The sequence below is a fragment of the Prunus persica genome, chromosome G1 (assembly GCF_000346465.2).
Source record: "Prunus persica cultivar Lovell chromosome G1, Prunus_persica_NCBIv2, whole genome shotgun sequence".
Classification (NCBI taxonomy): Eukaryota; Viridiplantae; Streptophyta; class Magnoliopsida; order Rosales; family Rosaceae; genus Prunus; species Prunus persica.
The window spans coordinates 14818047-14846024 of NC_034009.1; the positions used below are offsets into that span (position 1 = coordinate 14818047).

The window sequence follows — 27978 nt, forward strand, 5'->3', positions numbered from 1 at the left end:
AGGGTTCTAAAAGAAATGTTATGCTTCTAAAGGAATGGTTGCAGCTTCTAATAGAAATGCTGTTGCTGCCAAGGGAGATGATGTTCAGTTAGTTCCAAAAGACAGGTTGTTGGATCTTAAGGATAGGAAAAGGGGGATGAAGGAGGTCTTTGAGGTAAAGAGAGAGTGGAAGAGTTTGATAATCTACCTATCTTCCCCATATATTCGAAAAAGAACCATACAATATAGACACTAAATGTATGTTTCAACCCACATGAAAATTAGAAAACAAAACCCTAGTTTTGGTTTCTTGACAAGCAATGTCATTCTTTTGGTGACAAAGAAAATTAAGTCAAAGAAATAAAATGAAAAACTTCGCTTGACCCCAGATTATTTCATACTTTTAGATACTCATACGACATGATGAAATCTGTGCACAAAATGACCAACGTCTCAAAGTCAGTCATAACATAACTCCTAACGGTAAGGAAATTCACAAAGCTCATGAGGTACAAAGAAGCATTATGACATGACAAAAGACACATGCTCATGCGGCTTTCCATGAAGACACTGGAGGAGTTTCAGAGTTCTTCCAAGTACTAACGTCATTCTGATATCTGTCACCTTTAACGGCATCAGCCGAAGCAAAAGATTCAAGCTCAGCCAGTTCTTCTGGTGTCAGTTTCACAGAGAGAGCACCAATGTTCTGGTTAAAATTCTCAATCTTGGTGGTTCCGGGTATCGGACACACATCGTTTCCTTGATGATGAACCCAGGCCAGTGCTAGCTGAGATGGGGTGCACCCTTTCCTTGCAGCAAGATCACTAACCCGCTCGAATAGTGTTTTATTATGCTCTACGTTTTCGGGTTGGAACCTGGGGTGAAGCTGCAACCATTGAACTAAACAATTCAGAATCAAGACTAAGTTTGCTTGATCAAAATGACATGATAAAGATGTACAACAATCCCATGGACAGAAATAAGCATGACCAGAAAACTACAGTTAACTTTCTAGGAAATCAGGAGAAGCTCCCTTTCTTGCCAATTTATTTCTTCAAATTATAGTGAAGCATTAGAGAAACCGAAAGGCCTAAATGAAAAATGGGAGTGTGAAACTCTGAGAAATTTTCCTTGCCACCACAAAACATTATAAAATACAGAATATTGAAGCAAATTAGAACGTTAGTGGGCTCTGACTGTCTGGATGAATGACAGCTACTTAGGTACTAACGTTACAGAAAGAAATTTTGTGCACTAGCCAAGTTTTTGATGGAGAGAAGACTACTGAGAAAACTCAGTAAGAGGGTTCTGGGAGAGATTGCGAGATGAATTATCAACTTGAGATCTTGCAGGGTAGATGGAAGTTCAGGAAATACACAATCATAGCATCATGATGATACCAAGAAAATTTTATCTGGCAGTTTGGTAATTTAAAATCGAAAAAATTTGTGAAATACCAACAAACCTTTCGAGAATCATTCTGGGAGAGGTTTTCGACAAACTTAGCCCCTGATGAAAAGAATCCTCTCCCTAGAGGACTGTAAGCAACAATACCAATGCCAAGTTCCCTGATAAATTTAGGCAAGTGAGATAAATTATAATGAATTTGGTACATATTTGTTATTTACAAATATAACAGTTCTACCAGTTCCACAAAACCTCACCGGCAAGTAGGAACTATTTCTGCCTCGACATCTCTCGACCACAAGGACCACTCCAACTGCACAGCTGTAATTGGATGAACAGCATGTGCTCTTCTTATTGTAGAAGCTGAGGCCTCAGATAGGCCAATGTACTTCACCTTACCCTCTTCAACTAGTTTCTTCAATTCCCCTACCTTGCAAAAGACATAATAAAGGAATTTAAGGAATCAAAAGAAAATACTCAAAATAAGTTAATCATGATGCAAGCCAGAACCAAACGAAAAGAAAAAAAAATCAGTCTAGTAAGAAAAGAGAACTAGCTTCAAGATGATCAATATTACATTTTATGATACTCTAGAGCAAGTCCCAAAAAAAGGATGCAATCACATTGAGATAGAACTAAACTTTCAAAAATTACAACTAATTTGCCATCACAAACAAGTGGTTCCTGTTATATGAGATATGAGGTCAAACCATGACTTCTGCAAGGTAAACCACAAATGTAATCAAATTGAGGAATTGATAAAACATGTGACTAAAAATGATACAAGATGTTGTCAAATCTTCGGATAAACATGACTTTACTAGGCCTGCAGATGCATATTGCTCTGTAATTGCTATTAAAGGAGATCAAATCTCAAGGAGGGAAGAAGACAAACCGTGACTTCTATGGGGACAGTGGTGTCAATCCGATGCTGATAATAGAGATCAACAGAATCAACACCAAGGCGCTTCAAGCTATCCTCAGCAGCAGCCCTCACATAGGCAGGGTCACCTCGCACCTCCATCTTCTTCTCTGCGAAGTGGATGCCAAACTTGGTGGCCAATTCAACCTTCTCTCTTACCCCTCCCTTCAGAGCCTGTTCCACATTAATCCAACAAAATCTAGTTCACTTCATCATCATCAATCGCAATTAATTGAAAAATCTAAATAAAACCCAAAAAAGCAATTACATTTATCATTGTCTCTCTCAATGCTTGTGCTTGGCTGGCTAAGTATCTTAAATACAGGAACCAGAGTGAACACAACCCAATTCACTTCTTCATTAATTCATCCCATTCAACAATACAAACAAAACCCACAAAGCAATTGTACAAATTATTGTCTCTCTCAGTACTTGTGCTTGATTTAGTAACTTAAATACAGGAACAAGACTGAACCAAACCAAACCCAATTCATTTTATCATCAACTCATCCAATTTAACAGCCCAAACAAACCCAAAAAGCAATTGATACAAATTATGAGCAAATATTAAGAAGCAAAGTCAAGGTTAGTGGCGTACCTTGCCAAGCAAAATTTCGTTGGTGAAGGGGCCGTATATGTCAGAGGTGTCGAGGAAGGTGACGCCGGAGTCAATGGCATGGTGGATGAGACTGATCATGTCTGCGTCGGGCTTCGGAGCGCCATAGAAGGCAGACATGCCCATACATCCCAGGCCTTGAGCAGAGACCTCAAGGCCTTGTGAACCCAACTTGATCCTCCTCACTCCTCCTGCCATTTGCTATCTGTGGTTGTTTCAGTTTGGTTCGTATATTTATAATTGCAGAAAGTGAAAACTTCAAACGAGCTGGCCAATCTGAAACAATTCAAACGTGCCGGCGCCAGATCATCTCTCCCATCGATGCTTTTTTTTTTCTTCTCTCTCTCTTTTCAAATTTCTTTCAGGGAACTGTGCACAAATACTAGACTATTAGAATGTCTGGTGAGCCTGCCAATGAATATTTGGACAAATCATGCATCCACATAGGTGCAGCAAGCGTCATGGCTGATGCGGAAGCCATTGCAACTGTTGGTTGTCATTTGAACAAGCTACCGTTTGGTAAGACAGCATTTTCAACTGACGTGTCAAAAGTGTTACATAGATATTTAATAGCTAGAAATACTATCTCATATCACTCCAACCAATATGTCAAAGCTAATGTAGAATGAAGACTAGAAGTTGAAATGTTATTTTTGACATTCCAAAAGCAAGATGTCAAATGAATATATATATTTTTTAAAATTTAAAATAAATCTACACTAAAATGTAATAAAATAATAATTTAATTTGACATATTGAGTGGAGTGTAAAACTGTGTAAGATATTAAATTACCACATTAGCCATCAAATTTAAATTTGATGTTTAGTATTTGACATCTCCCTTGGAGATCCTCGCCCTTCTATCCGGAAAAAGAATGCATATTTTTAATAATTTATAGACTGAATTACCCCTCCATAACTAACAGAAGTTTTAAAAAAAAAACGTGACAGAAATTGCAGATTCTACTTGCATTGCTTCAAATTAAAATGACAGAGACCAACATGGTAAAAGTAACAAACTACAAACACTAAAAGTGACTTTTTGCCATAAAAGATTAAATAAATAATTTTTTTTGAAAAGGAGAAAGACACAGATGATGAGTCCTCTTTATTTCACCTAATCCAATCAAGATTTGGTGGGAGGAGTACAACGGTGGAGAGGAATAAGAGCATCCACAATGTGCTCCTTAAACTACCTTCTTAGCTAAAATTTGGGGAGGAATTGAAAAACCCACCTCTAACCATGCTCCTTATCCAGCTCCTAAAATAGGGAGATCTTTAGGAGTTCTTAAATCTGAGAAGAGAGAAATCACTCCTAGTGACTCTCTATAATTAAATGCTTTTGTATTTAATATTATTTTAAACATTTATTTAATGCCAAGTATTTCTTTATTTTTGTTTTTGTGTCTACACTTTATTCAAAAATTGAATTAAAAAATATTTAAAATATTTATGATTCTTTAAAGTATGGAGTATGGTTGAAGTTGAAATTTTTTATAGAGCTCTTAAAATAGTTTTCTAGTGTTTGTAGCTAAATGTTAACTAAAAAAAATAGAGAGCATTATTGTGGAAGCACTAAATTGACTATGTTACGAAAAGATAAAATAAGTAGTTATTCAATAAAAATAGGACTCATTATCATATTTTATTTTTAATTCTAATATTTTAATATAAAAATATAAATTGACCATATTATCCTCCTTTAATTAATAATTTCAATTTTTAATATTTGCATTAACCAAGGACATTTTTTTGGTATTTTGAATGTTTCACTATTCTCTACCTTGCTTTATATATACTAGCATCTCGCACACTCTTCCGCGCTTGATAGATTTTTTTTAAAATTTTTTAAAATTTATTTTAGAATTAAAAAAGATAATGGGTAGTTTTGTTCCATAAAAATAGGAAATTACTCCTAGTGACTCCCTACAATTAAGTGCTTCTGTATTTAATATTATTTTAAATATTTATTTAATGCCAACTATTTTTTATTATTGTTTTTGTGTCTACACTTTATTCAAAAATTGAATTAAAAAATATTTAAAAGATTTATGATTCTTGAAACTAGGGAGTATGGTTGAAGTTGAAATTTTTTATAGAGCTCTTAAAATAGTTTTCTAGTATTTTTAGCTAAATTTTAACTAAAAAAATAGAGAGCATGATTGTTGAAGCTCTAAATTGACTATATTACGAAAATATAAAATGAGTAGCTATTCAATAAAAATAGGATTCATTATCAGATTTTATTTTTAATTTTTAATTTTTAATATAAAAATATAAATTGACCATATTATCCTCCTTTAATTAATAATTTTTAACTTTTAATATTTGTATTAACCAATGGCATTTTTTTGGTATTTTGAATGTTTCACCATTCTCTACCTTACTTTATATATACTAGCCTCTCTGCACGCTCTTCCACGCCAGAGAGATTTTTTTATTAAAAATTAAAAAATTATTTTAGAATTGAAAAAGATAATGGGTAGTTGTGTTCCATAAAAATAGGATCAATTATTTGATTTTTCTTTTAATTTTAATTTTTTTTAATATGAAAAAGTGTGAATTTACCATATTATCCCTATTTAATTAACAATTTTAATTCTTAATGTTTGCATTAACCAAGTGCATTCTTTGGTATTTTCAATGTTTTACCATTTTTTACCTTTTGCTTTATATATATAAATACCCTATATGAAATAGACTTTAGAAACACACCCAAAGCCCATTTACAACATAACAAAGAGACTTTTAACTTCTTATAAATTACAAAGCTGCCATCAATTTCTTAAAATAAGCCCAACCCAAAATACTCATTAGGGTATCAAAGTCATTTAATAATCAAAATTAAATTTAATAGGGCCAACTGTCATTTTTGGGGCTTTTTTTTTGGGTTTATTTATAGAAATGAAATGGTGTAGGATTTATCTATATTATTAGTGCTAAGAATAGGTATATGACTAAATATCTCTAATTTATTCTACTTTATAGGGAGGAATGAGGGAGGAAATAAGAGAGAGAGGGACAGGGACTTGTCGGTGACGGAGGGGTGTTTGGCAGCGGCTCCTCATGGAGGGAGTGAGGTAGGGGTGCTGAGTGGTTGGGTTCTTCTAGTTTTTCTTTTTCTTGGGTTAATTACCGCATTATGACTTGGCATTTAGTTGGGGGAAGATGATGGGCAGATGTCGGCACAGGTTGGGTCGGTTTTGGTCCTAATATGTAATCCAACCCATACATAGCGGCTTATGATTTCTTAGGACCTGCTTATTATTAGGCCCACCCAATCAGACTCTTTTGTACTCGAGTTGGGCCGTTTGGTTAGGTTAACCCAAAATTATGCCCACTCTTAAGTTTTGGTTCCAACTCGTACATAACGGTTTATGATTTTTTGAACTCAATACCCACTCATCACTAGCCAACCCTCTTATTATTGGGTTGAGCTATTCAATTGAGTTGACCCAAAATTATAACCATAGAGTTAGGTTAATTGCGCAAAGCAAGGTACCCGTTCTTTTTCACCCACGTTCGATCCCCTCGTCGTACATTAGAATAGTATAGATATTGTATTATCAAAATAGGAAAAAAAAATAATAATAAAAGAAGGGAAGATTCACTATAATACTTAATATAGGAGCCCAAATTATTTAAAAAAAAACTTATATGAAATGGAGTTTAGAAACACACCCAAAATTCATTTACAACATAACAAAAAGGCTTTTAACTTCTTTTAAATTACAAAACTGCCATTGATCTCTTAAAACAAACCCAACCCAAAATCTTCATAAAAAAGCCCAAATCACTCAATGGGGCATCAAGGTTATTTAATAATTAAAATTAAATTTAATAGGGCTAACTATCATTTTTTGGGTATGTTTATAGAAATTAAATGGTTTAGGGTTTATTTATAGTTTTAGTGCTAAAAATTGGTATATGACTAAATATCAAAAAATAAAAATAAAAAATGAACGAAATTGTTGAGGGTTCTAAAGGAAATGTTATGCTTCTAAAGGAACGGTTGCAGCTTCTAATAGAAATGTTATTGCTGCCAAGGGAAATGATGTTCAGTTAGTTCCAAAAGACAGGTTGTTGGATCTTAAAGATAGAAAAAGGGGGATGAAGGCGATCTTAGGTAAGGAGAGAGTGGAAGAGTTTGATCTCTTAAAAATTGCTAGCGACAGAGAATTTAAGTCAAAGAAATAAAATGAAAAACTTCGTTTGACCCCAGATTATTTCATACTTTTGGATACTCATACAACATGATGAAATCTGCTTACAAAATGACGAACGTCTCAAAGTCAGTCATTGGATACCACTTCACATGAACTACTTATTCTCATAACGGTAAGGAAATTTACAAAGCTCAAGCGGTACAACGAAGCATTATGGCATGACAAAAGGCACATGCTCATGTGGCTTTCCATGAAGACACTGGAGGAGTTTCAGAGTTCTTCCAAGTACTAAAGTCATTCTGATATCTGCCACCTTTAACGGCATCAGCAGAAGCAAAAGATTCAAGCTCAGCCAGTTCTTCTGGTGTCAGTTTCACAGAGAGAGCACCAATGTTCTGGTTAAAATTCTCAATCTTAGTGGTTCCGGGTATCGGACACACATCGTTGCCTTGATGATGAACCCAGGCCAGTGCTAGCTGAGATGGGGTGCACCCCTTCCTTGCTGCAAGATCACTAACCTGCTCGAATATTGTTTTGTTATGCTCTAGGTTTTCAGCTTGGAACCTGGGTAGATACTGCAACCAACAAAGTAATCAAGGTTAAAATTACTTTATAAAAATGATATGATATAGAGGAGGCACAATTCAAAGGCCCTGATAAGAAGTCAACATAACTTTGTAACACTAGAATAGAGACTCCTTCAGATGTTGTGCAGAAATCCATTATTTTCATGGCATTACAAAATATTTGAGGATTGCAGTGAAGAAGTCAACTAAGGCAGGTTCATTAATGATAATGATCATAACACGTTATTCCTTTGTTTTTCTTTTTTCAACTCAAGTAACACTGTCAGACAGTGCACTGTCAATTACCAGAAAATTAGTCTACCTGGGGAGAACACAAAATTACAGTTACTTTCTATGAAATAAGGAGAAGCTGATGGGCAACCTGGCTAGCATGTTTGTTTCTTCAAATTATAACAAAGGTGGGAAGTGAATTCCAAAAACAAATACATAAATAATATTAAAACAAATCATTCTGATTTGGCCTAATTCAACTCTGAGAATTTTTTACCTTAGAACAGGATTATATTAAGAGTATTTAAGCCTTGGGACTATCTGGATAAATCAGGGATACTTGGATACAGCAATTCTAAAAAAATTTCTTTTTTCCATGTGAACTCAACAAGAGGGTTCTAGCCTGCAAGGGGAGATTACTAAAACTTGTGAGATCAATTACTAATCTGAGAACTTTCTAGGAGATACAAGGACGTTCACAATGCTACTAATTTTCTCTAATGTGCATGCACTTGTGCACTTGAAAATCAATATCTATGTGGCATATCAACACACCTTTCGGAAATCATCATTGGGAAGATTTTCAAAGAACTTAGCTCCTGATGAAAAGAATCCTCTTCCTAGAGGACTGTATGCAACAATGCCGATGCCAAGTTCCCTGGGAAAATCAAAAAATGAGATTAGCATGAAATTTTACCTACTTTATAAACAAATCAGTTAGTTCCATTAAGACTCACCGGCAAGTAGGAATTATATCTTCCTCCACATCTCTTGTCCACAACGACCACTCCAACTGCACAGCTGTTATTGGACGAACAGCGTGTGCTCTTCTTATTGTGGAAGCAGAGGCCTCGGATAGTCCAATGTACTTTACCTTACCTTCTTCAACTAGTTTCTTCAGTTCCCCAACCTTGTAAATGACATGATAAAGGAATTTAAGGAATGACATGCATTTCTCAAAATAAGTGAATCATGATGCATGCCAGTACAAAAAAGAATAATACTAACAGTCAAGCATATAAGGAAAGTAACACAGCTACTGCCTATATCCAGTGCAGAGTTCAGACATATGATAAAGATAACACACACACACACACAGAACACAGCCCAAACAATTAAGACCCTTTCATCTAGTGGGGAGGAAATGGTGCAGATTGTAATAACTGAGGGTCAAACAAAGAAAAAATCAAGATGAAATGTTTTTCAGTTAAAATCAGTAAGAAGATTTACACAAACCATCATCTAAAATTGTTGATAAATAACTGAGAGTAATTCAAACTTCTATAACGAGTTCATCATCACTTGACGCTTAAAGATATAAAAATACACTCATCAAAGACAACCTTTTCCCGCTTGAACAACTCAACACAATGTAGTTTAGAAAATGGAACTAAAAAAGGGGTTTCAGTCAAAAGATGTGGTCAAACCATACTTCTACTTGGTAGAATACAAACGAATTGAATGGGGATTGAACTAATAAAATGATAGAAGATGTTGTAGGTCTTTGAATAACCATGACTTCGGTAGACCTGCAGATGCGTAGTTACTAATTTCAATTAGTTCTCCTCGAGCACCATTCTTACTAAAGACACATGTCTTGTTTTCTCAATTCAATGGAAACTATATTATCATATGAAGTTATCAACACAATTGTTCTGCGATTGTAATATCAAAATTCAAGGGAGAAAAAAACAAACCGTGACTTCAATGGGTACACGGGTATCAATCCGATGCTGATAATAGAGATCAACAGAATCAACACCAAGGCGCTTCAAGCTACCCTCAATAGCAGCTCTCACATATGCAGGATCACCTCGAACCTCCGGCTTGTTATCAGCAAAGCTGATACCAAACTTGGTGGCCAACTCAACCTTCTCTCATACCCCTCCCTTCAGAGCCTGTTCCTCATCAATCCAACAAAATCCAATCCAATTCATCATCATCATTTACAATCAAATCAATTGAACAATCTAAACAAAACCCAAAAAGCAATTTTATATATATATATATATATATATATATCATTGTCTCTCTCAGTGATTGCGCTTGGCTTAGTAACTTAGTACAAGAACAAAACTGAACACAAACCAATTCACTTCATCATTTGTTCATCCATTCAACAATACAAACAAAACCCACAAAGCAATTATAAAAATTATTCTCTCTCAGTGCTTGTGCTTGTGCTTGTGCTTGATTTAGTAACTTAAAGACAGGAACAAGAGTGAACAGAACCCAATTCAGTTCATCATCAACTCATCCAATTTAACAGCCCAAACAAAGCCAAAACGCAATTGATACAAATTAAGAGTGATTATAAGCAAAGTCAAGGTTAGTGGCGTACCTTGCCAAGAAGAATTTCGTTGGTGAAGGGGCCGTAGATGTCAGAGGTATCGAGGAAGGTGACTCCGGAGTCAATGGCATGGTGGATGAGACTGATCATGTCTGCGTCGGGCTTCGGAGCGCCATAGAAGGCAGACATGCCCATACATCCCAGGCCTTGAGCAGAGACCTCAAGGCCTTGTGAACCCAACTTGATCCTCCTCACTCCTCCTGCCATTTGCTATCTGTGGTTGTTTCAGTTTGGTTCGTACATTTATCTCTGCAGAAAGTGGAAACTTCAAACGAGCTCACCAATCAGCAACAATTCAAACTTGCCGGCGGCAGAGCATCTCTCCTATTGATTTTTCTTGCTTTTTTTTTTTTTTTTTAATTATAAATTTTTTTATGGAAAAGATATTCATCCCACCAAAACAAAGAGGAAACAAACAGACAAGGGCTGAAGGACACACGTCAGCAAACGCAAGAGTAAAAGCAGAAACTAGGAATTAAGCAAACTGCTAAGAAAGGAAATATAACAAGACATAAACTGCGCAGGAAGCAACAGGGTATGACATTCCAAAACAGGATGTCAAGCTCACTGAACAGTACGGGAGATCCTTAGCATCCTGGAGGGCAAGGAAGGCCATCGTCGTTAAGTACATGCACAAGAGAGGTCGGGGGTCTAGATTCCAAGACTTCCGGGCTCGACCTCGAGAGTGCCACTGCCAGCGACGCCAAATGATCTGCCGCTTGGTTTCCAATTCTATTGATAATTTTTCTCTGATGACGCACCTATGAGACGATGCCATGTGTCATTAGATTCCAATTACTACTATTTTACAATGCTTTAACATCCAAAAATAATAATAAATTCACAAAAATTCACACATAAAAAATCATACGAACTCCTTGTGACATTTATTTCATATTTTAAGCTTTAAAATATAATTTTTGTTTCTCTACTAACAATAATACGTTACAACAACTTTTTCTCCAATTATTACTTCAAATTTCGTAAAGTCAAAATTTAGTTTTCACACATTAATATAGTTGAAGATAATGTCTCAAAGGGGTGTTTAGAAATTTTATGTTCATTCTTTTGGGATTTTTTTATATAATTATTATCAATTTGAAAATCAATCTTGATGTCAAAACAAATAAATAATTTAATAGATGACAGGTGGCGTCCCATGTTAATTGTTAGAAAAAAGTAATGGTTATCATATACTTGTCATTAATTTTCTGCTCTTCTTCTTTCTGTTTACAGATGAAGACTCTGAACTGGATGGTACGATGGTCAGGTGCATAGATTTTTAGCTTGCCTTTTGGTTTGGCAGAGATGACCAAGTTGAATGATTACGTTACATCATCTGTTTCAATGCTCACAACTCTTTCAGCATATATATTTCCTTGCTTTAAAAGTTGGAAGTTTTTCCATTTCAATGCAATTTCCTTATAATACTTTGGTTCTGCGCTGGACTTTTGCATAGCCTGCATTCTTTTGTACAAATTTTCTTATTCAATTTCTCAATTTTAATAAGTATTGAAGCCCTAAAGAAATCTTTGTGATGCTTTTTTCAAACATATTTTGACAAAAGTCAAAATGACAAGTTTGGAGCTTTACAAATTATGCAATGTGCTAATATTTTCTTCGATTACCCGAAATGATGCACCAGTGACGCTCTAGCAAATTCGTTTAGACACTTTTATAAAACTTGTTTTGGCAGAGTGATACTCGTAGAATGGATATAAATGATTCACTTCCTCCAATTATTACTTCAAATTCCCAAACTCAAATTTCCATAAATAGTAATTAAGACTTCTTGGTATTAAAAAAAAAAAAAAGCAGCAGTACCAAGTACGTTTAAGCAATTTCTTTCATCTCTTTTTCTTTCTATATTTGATTACATTGTGATTTAGGATGTTTACCGGTGTCAGTTTCTAACACTGCAGACAAATCAACATATGCACAGAAAGCGACATACAATAATAAATGTACATGAAATTAATCAGTTAATCCATCAAACTCTTTACCGAGGACAAAGAGCACTTTGTATTGTTGAAACCATCCCAAGATGTTCCGTTCAAACTCGGTGGAACGGTTAGGTTGCACAGGACCTCGCCAGACATTTAACCAATCTTTTCTTGAAAAGCAATCACCACATCAATACTGTAGAGGTGAGCAGTATTGGGAAGCACAGGTTCCTCAAACAGGAGAGGTTTCCACCCTTGAATAAGGGCATTCTGAAAAGTGGTTGTGCTCTTGGGGTCTTGGTGAATCGTTGTATGGCTATCGACCAAAGTCATGAGACCAAATTTCTTGTTTTGATAGTATGCAATGACTTGGGTGTCACTCAAGTTAAAGTGGATTTTTTTGTTAGGGTTTGTGAGGGTGAGGTTGTAGGAGAGAGTATGGTTGGTTTCAGTGTAATTGAATCGATTAAGATACACACCATTGATGCTGAATTCAGGAGTTTCATACCCCGAGTGCAAGGAGATAACAAAATAGACGCAAGAACCAGCCATCACCACTAACACCATCACAAACAAGATAAACAACACAATCATTTCAAATATTATCATGATGGGATTGCCGATCTTCTTGATGTCTGAACTTTTAGTTGCAAACATGACTGAGAAAAAATAAGAAATTAATAGTTGGAGGAGTTAATGGAAGAGAAATTAATGGAAGAAAGAAATAGTTAATGGATACGAAGACGACAATTCTAAGGTTATTTTATAGCATTCCCCACCCCAAAACCTTCTTCCTATCTATACTCTTCACTTTCTCTAATTTTTATAAAACCCCAAATCCATTTTTAGCTCAATTAAACATAATTGAATTGAATTTTTAGTTTGAGAAGATAACCAATAAAGTAGAAGGAAAAAAAACAATTGGAAGTTTGGATTGTTATTTAGATGAAGTAAGGCAGGAAGTTAACAATTGCCATTGTCTCTACTTTACTAATATGATCATTAGGCACATCCTTAACCACAAAATCCGGGTCGGCTTTATGTGTTGTTTGAGCTTTGGTTGGTTGTTCTTGGGCCATTAGTCTTTTTTGTTGCTTTTGTTGGGCTCACCAATATTGTGAATGAAGGAACTGGACTAACTACTTTTTTGGACTTTACCAAAAACAGAACAAGACGTTCTTTAGGGTTCGTCGGCCCACCCAAAAATTTTTAGATCCGGGCAGGGCCTAACGAGTTTTTTTTTAACTTTTTGGACTGGGCCGAGCTGGGCCAAGGTTTCAAAGGGCTTGTCCTGAGTCCGAGCCGCCCATCGGGTCGGACTTTGATGGGTCTAACAAGCCGAGGAATCATGGGCATAAATGAGCCGTGCCCTTTTTTTAAAAAAAAATTATTATTTTTCAGAGTCTTTTAAATCTTTTTTGTTACACTTTTGTTTTTTGGTGTGATGGATAAAAGGAACAATAGTATAGATTACAGTATAACTTAAGAAAACAAAAATATAATTGCTAAACCTAGAACAATAGCCAATATATTTTTAAAAATATTATACCTAAAAATGAATCATAATGAAAATGTGTTACTTTTATCCCAAACTAGGATTGACATCATGAAAATTAAAGGAATTTATGCCATTATAATTAATAAAAGCAAAATAAGCTTTCAAATTCTTTATTGAACCATTAAATTTGAACTTGACAAAAATGAGCACTAAAGATATAGTGTATATATTGCTTGTTTGTTACAAAATTTTAGATAACATCAAACAATTAACTTAATTTATAACATGTGTAAACAAAATAAGAAGTTTGTTAGTTTATCATACATATTACATTATTTTGATTAAGTATAAAAGAAGGTTAGCTAGAGAGTGCATCAATTAAATCTTAAAAAAGAAGGGGGCTTAGACCGGGCAGGGCCAGCTCATGGGAGGGGCCTTGTCATGTTGGGCTATGGGCCGACTGACGGTTTTGTTGTATTTAATAATTGACACAAATTAATGTGCAATCATCCAATTAAAAATACCCGCAAGTGCACAAATTTATTGAGATATAGATTATGTAAGTACGAGGTCGATCCCACGAGGAATTGTCGGCTTATTACAAGTTCTAATTTGAGTACGTAAAGAACACTTATTTAACACACCACAAATGTAAGGTGTAAATTGGAAACTAAAAAAGAGTAAAGAAAGGTAAAAGAAATGAAACAAACAAAAAACCAAAGATAAACACAAATTTCACGTTCGACCTCTGTCCCCTTTTTGGCCTATAACTTTCTAATCGTTTGTCTGAATTTCACCCACTTTATATGGTTGGATTCATAACAGAAAAAGGAAGAACTCAACGCAAACCAAAAGTTAAAAATGATGAATAGTGAACGACCGGTTGCATGAACAGAGTGATCGATCGTTTTTGGACAGATTCATGAGAGACTGGTCGTTGAACAGTGACGACCGGTCTTTTTTTGGCAGGTTCGTTTTCTCTGTTTTTCAGCTTCGACCTTTGTCCAGTTTTTGACCTATAACTTTCCAACAGTTTGTCCAAATTTCATGTTATTTATACGGTTGGATTCAGCACAGGAAAAGAAAGACTACAGGGTGGACCAAAAGTCAAAAACAATTACGGAAACAAACAAAATTCAGTAAAGAAGACACATAACGTTTCAAACAACACAAACACACAACAAACTTGGAGGATTATTGCTTAGGAAAACATGAGAATACACATAATCCCAATAACCTCAAGAAGCATGCTTTCAAAGGTGATCAATCAAAGAAAAACATACATCAAGGATAGATTATTTTAGTGAATAGGAATTCATCAACAATATCTAGAAATTCATACACTCAAGCATCAAAACAATAGAGTATTCATGTTTAGGGCTTCAACCTAAGCCCTAGCTAAGGAGTTTAGTTCCTCATACTTATTTCAAACACAAATTCAAAACAAAACTAGAAAGAGTTTACAAATTTTGTGAAAGTGGTGGAAGCTCAAGGTCTTCAATGGTTGAAATCTTCTTCACTTCTTGCTTGGCTGCCCTTGTCTTCCTCTCAAGCTCCCGAAATCTCTGCAAAATTCATAATAAGGAATATTTTGGTTCAACGAATGGCTGATGCCTTTCTCCTTTGCTCATCCTTCTTTCTCCTCCTTTACAACTCACCCATCAATAACATATTCCTTGTTTTCTTATATCATGATGGGCTCTTTGGTTCTTGTCTTCACCAAGATGCTCTTTGTCTCAGAAAATTGCACTCCATCAAAGTAATTTCTTGTTACCAAATGGTATGGTAACAAGAAGAATCAAGATGACACTATGAAGGTAAAAACTGGCCCAAGACAAATCTCTAGAGCTTTTGTAACATGCTGGATCAGTTGGATAGGCTATACTGGTTCAATGGAGCTCAAATTTAGATATGTTGTAGTCGACATCCATTGGAACAAGTTTCATGAAGATCTTCACCTCATCCAAGCACCGGAGCATGCTGACCCAAGGCCAAGAAGTTGACCTACGAAAATGAACAAAAACAGAATTTATAACCAATAAAGCATTTTTATCTCATTTTCATTTTAACCAAGGTAAAACCTATGAAAACACAAAAAGGAAGTAAAAAGCTATAACATGTCAAGAACTACCTCAAAATAATGGGTGAATAACATGATAAATCATGTGTAAAAATGAACCCAACAGGTTTCAAATCCTAAACCCAAACCCTACCCAACTTTAAAGTAGATCGGGCCAAGTTGACTTAACCATCGTACTGGGCCGGGCTTTGACCCATCGAGCATCGAACTACCCACTTTAGACCGCGGACCAAATGTTGATCCCTATATCTCTCCAATTTGATCTTTTTGAGCTTACTTTGTGTAATTGCTTAATTGTAATTCTGCCCCCAAAAAAATAAATAAATAAATAAACCCTTCCTTGTTGTAAAAGGATTTACATACCAAGGCTTTCAAATGGCTATTGTATTTATAGTGATTTTGTGGCTTGATTTATGAATGCAATCTTCCTTTTGTTTATCAAAACTCCTCCATCTTCTTTGATCCTCCTACAACAAATAAAATCTATAAATATTACTATTAATGGAGTGGGTTAATGACCTAAATGGTCCCCCAACTATTGCTCCATTATCATTTTGGTCTACCAACTAAAATTTTCAATTCAAACGTCCTTAAACTTTTTATTTTGTACCAATATAGTCCATCCGTGATAGATTCCGTCACTTCTGATCATGCGATTTCCACGTGACTAAGTTTTGAAGGGTATATGCGACTTTTTGAGAAGCTCTATCGAAGGGTATGACTAAAATGGTCCCTCAACTATTGCTCCAGTATCATTTTGGTCCATCAACTAAAATTTTCATTTGAACCGTCCTTCCACTTTTTTTTTTTTTTGTATCAAGATGGTCCTACCATCAAAGTCCGTCAATTTTATTGTTATTTATTTTTGTATTTATCTTATTTTAAAATTTTAATTAATTTAAACAATAGAGAAAAAAAATATTACTTTTTAAGTCCATGTCATAAAAAAAAAAAAAAAAAGCCATGTTGGTGGTGAGATTCAATTTTTTCAATTTTAAAATTAATTAGGTACAAGTTCCTATAATAGTTTCCTTTAATTTTTAATTATTGTTTGCTCTTTTAAAAAATTTGTTATTTTATATATATATATATGTGATTTTAATTAATTTAAACAATAGAGAATTTTTTATTATTAATTGTTAGGTCAGTCTCACAAAAAAATAAAGCCATTTGGCTAGTGAGATTCAATTTTTAAAATTTTCTAAGTTTATAATAGTTTCCTTTAATTTTTAATTATATATTACTATTAATTCATAGAGACATTTTTACTCCTCAATTTAACAATAAAATTGACAGACTTTAACAATAAGACCATCTTGATACAAAAATAAAAAAGAGTTGAAAGACGGTTCAAATGAAAATTTTAATTGGTGGACCAAAATGATACTGGAGCAATAGTTGGGGGACCATTGGGATCAATAACCCTTTTAGAGGAAGATACTCACCTAAAAATACGGTTTTGTCCCTCGATTTCACGGAATAATACACAGACTTTGACGGATGGACCATCTTGGTACAAAATAAAAAGTTTAAGGACGTTCGAATTGAAAATTTTAGTTGATGGACCAAAATGATAATGGAGCAATAGTTAGGGGACCATTTAGGTCATTAACCCTAATAGAGTAGAAATTAGGTTTTCTCCCTCGGCACTTTTTTTTTTCCTCAGGACCATTTTTGTTGTTGTCTAAGCTTGTTTTTTTGGCCTCCAACGAACAAAATTATCCTCTTGGGATCCGGATCCATTATGTGGATACGTCAAATTATGTACATTCATATTCGTAAAATACCACCATTAATAAAATCTAATCCATTTTAAGCTCATTTATGAATCCCATTTTTAGTAAACCATCGGAGCACTTTACGTGACTTGATGAAGTCTGTGAACTTAACTTTGGTAAAACGACACCTGTATCTTTATTACCTCTTTCAAGTTTTTACTACTTGTCCTTTGGTTGATCTCAATCCTTTTTCTTGATTTTGTTGCCGTCAATGGCATCCACCTCTCCCTATGTTTGCAAACTTTTTTATTTTCATGTGTGTGCTCACTTTAGAAAGTCTGTAATATCTCAGTGTCAGACATGAAAGCTATACACAAAGGAAAATATGCAGCAGACAATGAAATTGATAGAATTTACATAAGAAGGGAAATATTGTTTTATTAAAGGGTTTAAGAGAAAGCTAGCTTTGACCAGAAAAAAGAAAAGGAGAGAGAGAAAGCAAGCTTTTCTGGTCATTTTGCTGGCATTACAAATCTTTCAGAGAAAAAGAAAGTTGAAGAGACATGGGATGTGGAGTGTCTAATACACATGTTTCTGTATATTATTTAAGTTTTGGACTGCAATGCACTGCATGTCCAACTTAAAACCCACGCAGCACAGTACTCTACCATTACCTAAGTCAAGTGTGCTTTGACGAATACTAGACAACTCACATGCATGTATATTCAGGCCGAAAATAAAAGGGAACGATATGCTCATTTTTGTCTTGCAGGGAAAAGAGGAAGCCATAATGATGCGGATCTTATCTAGAGTTGTTTATTCTAATTCCGTTCTTAATCGTCTCAAATTTCTGGATTGGAAGCGATGCTTAGGTTGTTTTAAGTCATTTCACCCCACCCTTTAAGCATATTGTGGGAACCTAATTAAATCAAACCCTAGGTCAAACAATTCCTACCATTTGGGGATTATTTGACCCAATTGGGAATTAATCAACCTAATTGGGAGTTACTTAATTTAATTGGGAATTACCCAATTAAATTGAACGTTACCTAATTAGGTTGAGAATTGATTTGGTTAATTACCACGATCCTCAATTAAATGAGGAGTTGCCTAATTGAATCAGGATTTGATTTGATACCTACCACAATTAGGGATTTGATTTACCCTAATTAATCAAATCCCTAATTAATCAAATCAATTCCAAAAAGGGGAGGAATAATTCCCTTCCATCTACGGAATTATTCCTCTGAAACCCTAGCCTTCGAGACTACTATAAAAGCATAGCCACACACCATGGTAGGGGTACGCCTAAATTCTTACTAAAGCTCTGCAGAAATTATTTCTCAAAAACCCTAGCCACCTCCTCTCTTTCTCTCTCTCACACAAGGCTCCGGCCACCACACACGGCTCCGGCCACCCGGTTTTCCTTGAATTACCCTACCTAACTTAGGCATCGGAGGGCCTTTGGCCAACACCCCCCGGGTGTGGTTTTTTACTCCGATCTGTTTTGCAGGGAGAAGGAGAGGCGGAGAAGACGATGGAATCTTGGGCCAATATTCTCCTGTGAGATTATTTGCACAAACACATATGTTATTCTTAATCTGTCTAAAAGTTCCACTTAGTTTTTCGTAGGGCTGTTTGATTCATATAGTTGTAGTTTAGATGTTTGAGCACTTGTCTACATGGTGTTGTACTGGTTCTGTTTGTAATAGAAGTTGTGTAACACCTTGACCCAATTTAATCGTTTTGTTCAATTTATGTAATTGTAAAATTACAATTTTGCCCTCGGGATGTAGGGTCACTTTAGTCACTTTTTGATCCGGAAGGATTTTGGAAAAATGAGTGGCACTATTGCGTAGGGCTCGTCGATACAAGTTTGTAGACATGCGGCACGCCTAATTCCGAGTTGTAACGAATGAGAAAAAGTCTGAAAACGAAAAGGACACAAAAGGAAATTTTAAAATTCTACAGTAACCGGGCAGTTTTAAAATTTAAAATTTTTATTTTTTCCTTCTTCTTCTTCTTCCTCCCTCTCCCTTTGGTTCGCAAGCAGCAGCCCCTTCCCTTCTGTTATTGTTCATCCGAACAGTTTTTGGGCTGCCAACTCCTCCTCTGGCCACCCCAAGCGACGGTATGGGTTCCAAAACGTCAAGCTCACTTTCCTCTTCCTATCCCGACCATTCACTGCCATTGGAACTGCCACCATTCGCCTAAAATTGCGAAAAACATATCGGTTTTACCCATTACTTCACTAAGCTCATTCGGGTGATTTCGGCAACCAAATTCTTCGAACTTGGTATGTTTTCTCATCGGCTCGATGTGTTCTAGCTGCAGGTTGGGTTGTTTAGAATTAATTTCTACATTTTGGAGGTTTTGGCCAGTTTCGGCCCCCGATTCAGGCCATTTCTGGTGACTTTTCGGAGTTGGTCCAAGAACAAAAGTTGCTTCACTCAATGTCTTGATCTTGTAGTATAAGTCTGGACCGTCGGTTTGTAGATTTTTCGATTATCAAAAATTGCTTTAGGTACCCACGCGTTGCCGGTGCATGGGCCACTTTGTGGCCTGTCTTTGAGTCCTAAAATGATCCCCATGTCGTCCCGAGCACGATGGTATGCTCGGATATGAATTTGGTTATCGTTTGATCGTCGATCGAATATCGTATATTAGGCGTTATCCGGGTTCGATATGTTCAAACCATTGGATCGACTTCATTCCAATTTATGTTGATTTAGGCATTCATAGGATCGTGTATGAATTCGCAGATCGTGAATCGGAGCCTCGAATGGGATTCAATAACTTAAAGTTTGCGTTAAACAATAACCGTCCGATCGTACGATCACGAGCTATCGGACCCTTCGATTCGGACCAAATTTACAGGACATGTATAATAAATCCTGTTGAACCCATAGGAACTTTCAGATCGGAAATCGAAGGACGTGGGCCCCGCCGGTCCGATTGACCAAGTTTGGGTAGTTTGACCCATTGGTTGACTGTGAGTTTTTTGAGGTAGTTTCACCCTTCAAGGAGTACTAGAACGACCTCATTAACAAGTCTTGACTGTTATTTGAGTTATGTTGACTATGTTGGGATTTTGAGATTTGTTTTATAATAATGTATGAAATTCTTGGATTATTAGTTTGATAATTGAAGTTATGGAAGGGATGAGTATGAGATACTTGATCGATGGGTTATGAAAACGAGTCTTGGGTCTCGGCTATGTTTATTAGTAAATAAATGGATGTTTGTGTTTAAGTGTACTTCGTTCTTCTAATATGGAATTTCTTGCATAAAGAATTTTGGGTTGAAAATTGATTTAATATGGTGAATGAGGATATGAGATCTCTAAAGGTTATCATTTTATCATTAATTAATATTAGAGATTTTCTATTTGAACCCCACACTTTTCTTAGTTCACCCCATGTTCTAAGTTTACCCAAACTTTAAATTTTCACAATTTCTAAGAAAACCCCATTATCTTCCCAAACTACCATTAAATACACCCTAAGCTAAAAAAAATAAGAAATAAAAGAAATTTTATATTTAAACCCCACAAGCTACCCTTAGAGGAGAAAGTACGTTCTTATTTGACAGACACTTGATTTGTTGACAATGTTAATTTATAGATTGGTAAATTTTTTGTGCATAATATGTGATTCTTATTTGATTTCTACCTCCGAATACCATCTAGAATTTTTAAACATTGAAACACTATGTACTGAAGCTTTAGGCACTTACTTTGATATGAGATAAAACTGGTACTTGAGGTTGCTACACATTGCAATAGGAGTAGGCCATCTGATCGGCCATCAATGGAGAATACATTGAAGCGTTTATCAGAGTGGAAAAGCAACAAGAAAAATAACCCAACTATTGAAGCAGCAATAGCAGAATTATGATTTTAGATGCATACTGGAATTTGTGACAATAATAATACTGTTCCTAGCAGAAGAAAAAAAAAACACAAACAAATATAACCTCAAATCCGAAATTTAATACTTTCTAAAAAAAAAAGAACAGCTTACCAAAGCATCAAGTAAAAAAAATAAAAAACAAAAGCAATCAACAAAGGAAAGAGAATAAGATCATTACAGCCAAATAATCAGCAAGTCTTTCTATTAGCTCCCACGCAAATTTTTAAGAGACATGCTCATCAATATTCTCTGTCTCTGGCAATACGATGTAGATGAGTTTGTATTTTTCTAAAAGGTATTTTTCTAAAACTTAATATGAAGAGTGGTGAGGTTGTGTTGGGTGTGTGTATAGATGTATTGGGTTAAATATTAAGTTAGATGACCTTTTTTTGTCTTTTTACACAATAATAAAACTTACAGCTTAATGATTTAAGTATTTAAGTATTAGGGTGAACTAAGAGAAGTGTGAGGTTTAAATAGAAAATCTCATTCCATCTCCCCGTCCTAATATTTCCATTAATACATTGCGTCACCTCCCTGGAATCAGATTCGAAGCAGACCTTTGAGAAACTCTTTTCAATAGCGAACCTGCACCACTCCACTGCTGCCTGAGCCTCAGCCATATGAGTCCGAGAGAAAGGGGATAGCCTTAGCCCCAAGATACTCACCATTAGCGTTTCTAGCAACAATACCAGCTCCTGCACAGCATGAAGAAGATTTCCCAGCTTCGTCGACATTAATTTTGACCATGTCCACCTCGGGAGCAGACCAGCCCACGGGGGAGGATAAGGGGACGGCCCTTGGATTACCATTGTTCACATCAAGGATCTCAAAATCTTTTATGCACAAATACCACCTAGACTATTACAATAGAACGTCTGGTGAGCCTACCTATGAATATTTGGACAAATCATGCATCCACAGAGGTGCAGCAAATTGCCTAATTGCAACCTCCATGGTTCTTCACCATGACAAGTCCAAAACCAGAGATGAAGCCAATAGCCCGCCAATTTGTAAACAACCACCCAGCTTAGTGTTAGTACCAAGTGCACCACAACGGTAACTGCAGGTATTTAAGGAGGTGGGTGGAGGGGAAGATCCCAGATCGGCAGACAAATTCTTTTCTTTTTTCATTTTTTTAATTATTATTTTAGAAATTTTATTAATTTAAATTATACTAGTTTCTTCGCACGCACTTCTGCGTATACGCTAGGCCTTTTTAAAAAAATTTAAATTTATTTTAGAATTAAAAAAGATAATGAGTAGTTGAGTTCCATAAAAATATGAATCATTATCTGATTTTTCTTTTAATTTTAAATTTCTTTTTAATATGAAAAGTGTGAATTTATCATATTATACTTATTTAATTAATAATTTCAATTCTTAATATTTGTATTAACCAAAGGTATTTTTTGATGAATTAAAAAATTAAAAAAATTAAAAACAAGCCCACATCTATGAGAAAATTTAACAGAAGCTGAGGAAGGTGGTACATTAGCACTAAAAGTGAAGTATTGGTGGTAAATAGCTAAATTTGTTTTATTATGCGGTAAAGCACACACCCCTAATAGATAGTCTAGGTGGTATTTGTACAAATTTCCCTTTCTATTAATATTTGGGGTACATGGTCTTGTCGTCATGATTTATTTGGTTTGGTCCTCTTGGAATAATTTATACTACTTTACAAAGAGGGATGAGGGAAGAGAGAAGAGAGAGAGGGAGGAGGACTTGCCAATGACGGAGGGGGGTTTGGTGTCGGCTCCCCATGGAGGGAGGGAGGATAGGGGTGATGAGCGGTTGGGTTCTTTTGGTTTTTCTTTTTCCTGGGTCAATTACCACATTAGGATTAGGCATTTAGTTGGGTGACACATGGTGGGCAAATGTCGGCACGAGTTGGGTTGGTTTTGGTCCTAATTCATAACCCAACTCATACATAGCGGTTTATGATCTTTTGGGTACGAGACCCGCTTATTATTAGGTAGACCAATCCAACTCAACTCAACTCTTTTGTGATTGGGTTAGGCAATTCGATTAGGTTAACCCAAAATTATGTCCACTCTTAAATCTTAGTTCCAATCCGTACATAGCAGTTTATGATTTTTTGAACCCAAGACCCACTCATTACTACGCCAACCCTTTTATGATCGGGTTGAGTGATTCAATCGAGTTGACCTGAAATTGGGCCCACAATACAGAGTTAGGTTAATAGCGCAAAGCAGGGTACTCGTTCCTTACACCCACATCTGATCCCCTCTACTCACGTCTGATCCCCCTCCTCATACATTGGAATAGTTTTGATATCGTATTGTCAAAATAGAAAGAAAAAAACACAGTGAACGAAAATGTTGAGGGTTCTAAAGGAAATGTTGATGCTTCTAAAGGAATGGTTGCTGCTTCTAATAGAAATGTTGTTGCTACCAAGGGAAATGATGTTCAGTTAGTTCCAAGAGACAGGTAGCTGGATCTTAAGGATAAGGAAAGGGGGATGAAGGAGGTCTTGGGGCTAAGAAGAGAGTGGAAGAGTTTGACAATCTACTTGTCTTCCCCAATTATTTGAAAAATAACTATACAATTTAGACACTAAATGTATGTTTCAACCCACATGAAAAAATGGAAAGCAAAACCCTAGTTCTGGTTTCGTGGCAGGCAATGTCATTCTTTGTTGTAATCTCTTAAAACTTGCTAGTGACAAAGAAAATTAAGTCAAAGAAATAAAATGAAAAACTTCGCTTGACCCCAGATTATTTCATACTTTTGGATACTCATAAAACGTGATGAAATCTGCGTACAAAATGTCGAACATCTCAAAGTCGGTCATTACATACCACTTCACATGAACTACTTATTCTCATACGGTAAGGAAATTCACAAAGCTTATGAGGTACAGAGAAGCATTATGACATGACAAAAGGCACATGTCATGTGCTTTCCAATGAAGACACTGGAGGAGTTTCAGAATTCTTCCAAGTACTAAAGTCATTCTGATATCTGTCACCTTTAACGGCATCAGCAGAAGCAAAAGATTCAAGTTCAGCCAGTTCTTCTGGTGTCAGTTTCACAGAGAGAGCACCAATGTTCTGGTTAAAATTCTCAATCTTGGTGGTTCCGGGTATCGGACACACATCGTTTCCTTGGTGATGAACCCAGGCCAGTGCTAGTTGAGATGGGGTGCACCCCTTCCTTGCTGCAAGATCACTAACCCGCTCAAATATTGTTTTATTATGCTCTAGGTTTTCGGCTTGGAACCTGGGTAGATACTGCAACCAACAAAGTAATCAAGGTTAAAATGACTTTATCAAAATGATATGATAAAGAGGAGGCACAATTCAAAGGCCCTGATAGGAGAGTTCTTGCCTGCTAGGTGAGATTACTAAAACTTGTGAGATCAATTACTAATTTGAGCACTTTCTAGGAGATAGAAGGACATTCACAATGCTACTAATTTTCTCTAATGTGCATGCACTTGTGCACTTGAAAATAAATATCTATTTGGCATATCAACATACCTTTCGGAAATCATCGTTGGGAAGATTTTCGACCAAGTTAGCTCCTGATGAAAAGAATCCTCTTCCTAGAGGACTGTACGCAACAATGCCGATGCCAAGTTCCCTGGGAAAATCAAAAAATGAGATTAGCATGAAATTTTATCTACTTTATAAACAAATCAGTTAGTTCCATTAAGACTCACCGGCAAGTAGGAATTATATCTTCCTCCACATCTCTTGACCACAACGACCACTCCAACTGCACAGCTGTTATTGGATGAACAGCGTGTGCTCTTCTTATTGTGGAAGCAGAGGCCTCGGATAGGCCAATGTACTTTACCTTACCTTCTTCAACTAGTTTCTTGAGTTCCCCAACCTTGTAAATGACATGATAAAGGAATTTAAGGAATGACATGCATTTCTTAAAATAAGTGAATCATGATGCATGCCAGTACAAAAAAGAATAATACTAACAGTCAAGTATAGAAGGAAAGTAACATAGCTACAGCCTACAATAAATTTATGCTAAAGTTTGTGTAATTTGACTAATTCAGATACGATATATGCACTTAAATAGATACAAAAGAACCTAGTGCTCAATCATGTTAATCTCCAAAACACTTGCTTAATTCAAGATTCAAAATGTAAAAGATCTGGACTCTAGAGGTATAAAATACAAATTTCTCCTATATCCAGTGCAAAGTTCAGACATATGATAAAGATAATAACTGAGGGTCAAACAAAGAAAAAATCAAGATAAAATATTTTTCAGTTAAAATCAGTAAGAAGATTTACACAAACCATCATCAGAAATTGTTGATAAATAACTAAAAGTAATTCAAACATTGTTGATAAATAACTAAAAGTAATTCAAACTTTTATAACTAGTTCATCGTCACTTGACGCTTAAAGATATGAAAATACACTCATTGGGAGATTCTCCAATAAGTATTTTATGTTAAGGATGGGTTACAAACTTCTAATCTTGGCCGTTGGATTGCCTTCATTAAATATGTTGGTAGTCTCTTAGATGCAATCCAATGCCCAAGATTAGAAGTATGTAACCAATACTTAAATACTTATTGGGGAATCTCCCTACATTCATCAATGACAACCTTTTCACGCTTGAACAACTCAAATTAGTTTAGAAAAATGGAACTGAAAAAGGGTTCCAATCCAAAAGAGATGTGGTCAAACCATACTTCTACGTAGAACACAAACGAATTTGAATGTGGAATTGATAAAATTGTGAACTAATAAAATGATAGAAGATGTTGTAGATCTTTGAATAACCATGACTTCAATAGACTGGCAGATGCATAGTTACTAATTCCAATTAGTCCCCCTCGAGCACCATTCTTACTAAACACGCATGTCTTGTTTTCTCAATTCAATGGAAACTATATTATCAAGTATCTCTGCGATTGTAATTAAAAAGAGATCAAAATTCAAGAGAGAAGAAAACAAACCGTGACTTCAATGGGGACACGAGTATCAATCCGATGCTGATAATAGAGATCAACCGAATCAACACCAAGGCGCTTCAAACTACCCTCAATAGCAGCTCTCACATAGGCAGGGTCACCTCGAACCTCCCTCTTGTTATCAGCAAAACTGATACCAAACTTGGTGGCCAATTCAACCTTCTCCCGTACCCCACCCTTCAGAGCCTGTTCCTCATCAATCCAACAAAATCCAAGTCACTTCATCATCATCAATTACAATCAATTGAACAATCTAAACAAAACCCAAAAAGCAATTACGTGTATCATTGTCTCTCTCAGTCCTTGTTCTTGGCTTAGTAACTTAAATACAGGAACAATAGTGAACACAATCCAATTCACTTCATCATTATTGCATCCCATTCAACAATACAACAAAACCCATAAAGCAATTTTACAAATTATTGTCTCTCTCAGTGGTTGTGCTTGTGCTTGATTTAGTAACTTAAAGACAAGAACAAGAGTGAACAGAACCAAATTTAGTTCATCATCAAGTCATCCAATTTGAAATCCCAAACAAACCCAAAAGGCAATTGATACAAATTAAGAGCGATTATTAAGAGGCAAAGTCAAGGTTAGTGGCTTACCTTGCCAAGCAGAATTTCGTTGGTGAAGGGACCGTAGATGTCAGAGGTGTCGAGGAAGGTGACGCCGGAGTCGATGGCATGGTGGATGAGACTGATCATGTCTGCGTCGGGCTTGGGAGGGCCATAGAAGGCAGACATGCCCATACAGCCCAGGCCTTGAGCCGAGACCTCAAGGCCCTGTGAACCCAACTTGATCCTCCTCACTCCTCCTGCCATTTTGGAACTGTGGTTTTCTGTGTTTTCTGAACTGAAGCAGCCAAGTGAAGGACTGATAATGCCTCTTGCTTCTCACTAGTTTCTATATATAAAGATATAAAGACATCTCTATCTGATGTGGAGTGGTAGGTGAAGCCCAAAGGGAAATTGGATTGCGTAAGGGAGTGCGTTTGCATTGATGTTAATGAGCATTTGAGTCATTTGACCGAATGGAGAGAGAGTGGAAAGTTCTTTCAGCCTGGCGAAGGCAGCAGCGGGTCAAGATGGGATGGAAACAAGTGAAACAAAGTTATTGGACTTTGGAGCATAAATTTAAGCCTAGATTACATTTTGCAGTCTTGTAGTTTAGTGCCTCCTCCCCTAACAACGTCATTGTCTTCCTATAAAATAAAATTAAAAAACAATGTCATTGTCCTAAAAAAATTGAACAAAATTTTCTCACCCAAAAAAAATAAAGCACAAATGATTTAAAACTACAAACTCTGTCCGTCACTTCAGAAATATTTCTGAAGTGACATATGGCAGAATAATTTTTTACACCGATTCTCACCCAAAATGGAAACCAACACTATTCATTCGTTTTGATTCTAACAAAAAATTCACAAATGACCCAATTTTATATAAAAGGAGGTGATTTGGTGTTGGGTTTGGGGAAAAATTAGTAATGGGTTTAGAAATTTAGTATTGGAGTTAAATATTTTATTAAAAATACAAACCCAGTCCGGTTTTTTCACTATAAGAACCAGAATTGGAACCGAACAGAACTGGTTTGGTCCCATTTTTAGTCAACTCAATCCGATT

General features: G+C 35.8%; 2 protein-coding genes and 1 pseudogene across 3 annotated transcripts; all 3 read right to left on the reverse strand.

Moving 5' to 3' along the window:
• LOC18788904 (probable aldo-keto reductase 2) lies at positions 239–3404 on the reverse strand. The gene is made up of 5 exons (XM_007222344.2): positions 2907–3404; positions 2282–2482; positions 1644–1816; positions 1445–1547; positions 239–865 (listed from the first exon to the last, which is right to left on the reverse strand). The coding sequence occupies exons 1-5, from the start codon at positions 3120–3122 to the stop codon at positions 527–529; spliced, it is 1032 nt and encodes a 343-aa protein (XP_007222406.1). The 5' UTR covers positions 3123–3404; the 3' UTR covers positions 239–526.
• LOC18788905 lies at positions 7104–10935 on the reverse strand (annotated as a pseudogene). Its single transcript, XR_002272326.1, has 5 exons — positions 10229–10935; positions 9585–9785; positions 8625–8797; positions 8443–8545; positions 7104–7665 (listed from the first exon to the last, which is right to left on the reverse strand). The product of XR_002272326.1 is annotated as a probable aldo-keto reductase 2 (transcript).
• LOC18790952 (probable aldo-keto reductase 2) lies at positions 24100–27177 on the reverse strand. Its single transcript, XM_007222350.2, has 5 exons — positions 26962–27177; positions 26342–26542; positions 25076–25248; positions 24894–24996; positions 24100–24644 (listed from the first exon to the last, which is right to left on the reverse strand). The coding sequence occupies exons 1-5, from the start codon at positions 27175–27177 to the stop codon at positions 24306–24308; spliced, it is 1032 nt and encodes a 343-aa protein (XP_007222412.1). The 3' UTR covers positions 24100–24305.

Excerpts from the sequence above, each read along its gene's own strand:
- LOC18788904 (XM_007222344.2), bottom strand. The coding sequence starts at position 3,122 with ATGGCAGGAGGAGTGAGGAGGATCAAGTTGGGTTCACAAGGCCTTGAG. Across the intron at positions 1,817-2,281 it reads CTGTCCCCATAGAAGTCACG|GTAGGGGAATTGAAGAAACT; the intron begins GTTTGTCTTCTT and ends GTCTTTTGCAAG. Across the intron at positions 1,548-1,643 it reads GAAATAGTTCCTACTTGCCG|GGAACTTGGCATTGGTATTG; the intron begins GTGAGGTTTTGT and ends TAAATTTATCAG.
- LOC18790952 (XM_007222350.2), bottom strand. The coding sequence starts at position 27,177 with ATGGCAGGAGGAGTGAGGAGGATCAAGTTGGGTTCACAGGGCCTTGAG. Across the intron at positions 25,249-26,341 it reads GTGTCCCCATTGAAGTCACG|GTTGGGGAACTCAAGAAACT; the intron begins GTTTGTTTTCTT and ends GTCATTTACAAG. Across the intron at positions 24,645-24,893 it reads CCAACGATGATTTCCGAAAG|TATCTACCCAGGTTCCAAGC; the intron begins GTATGTTGATAT and ends TGTTGGTTGCAG.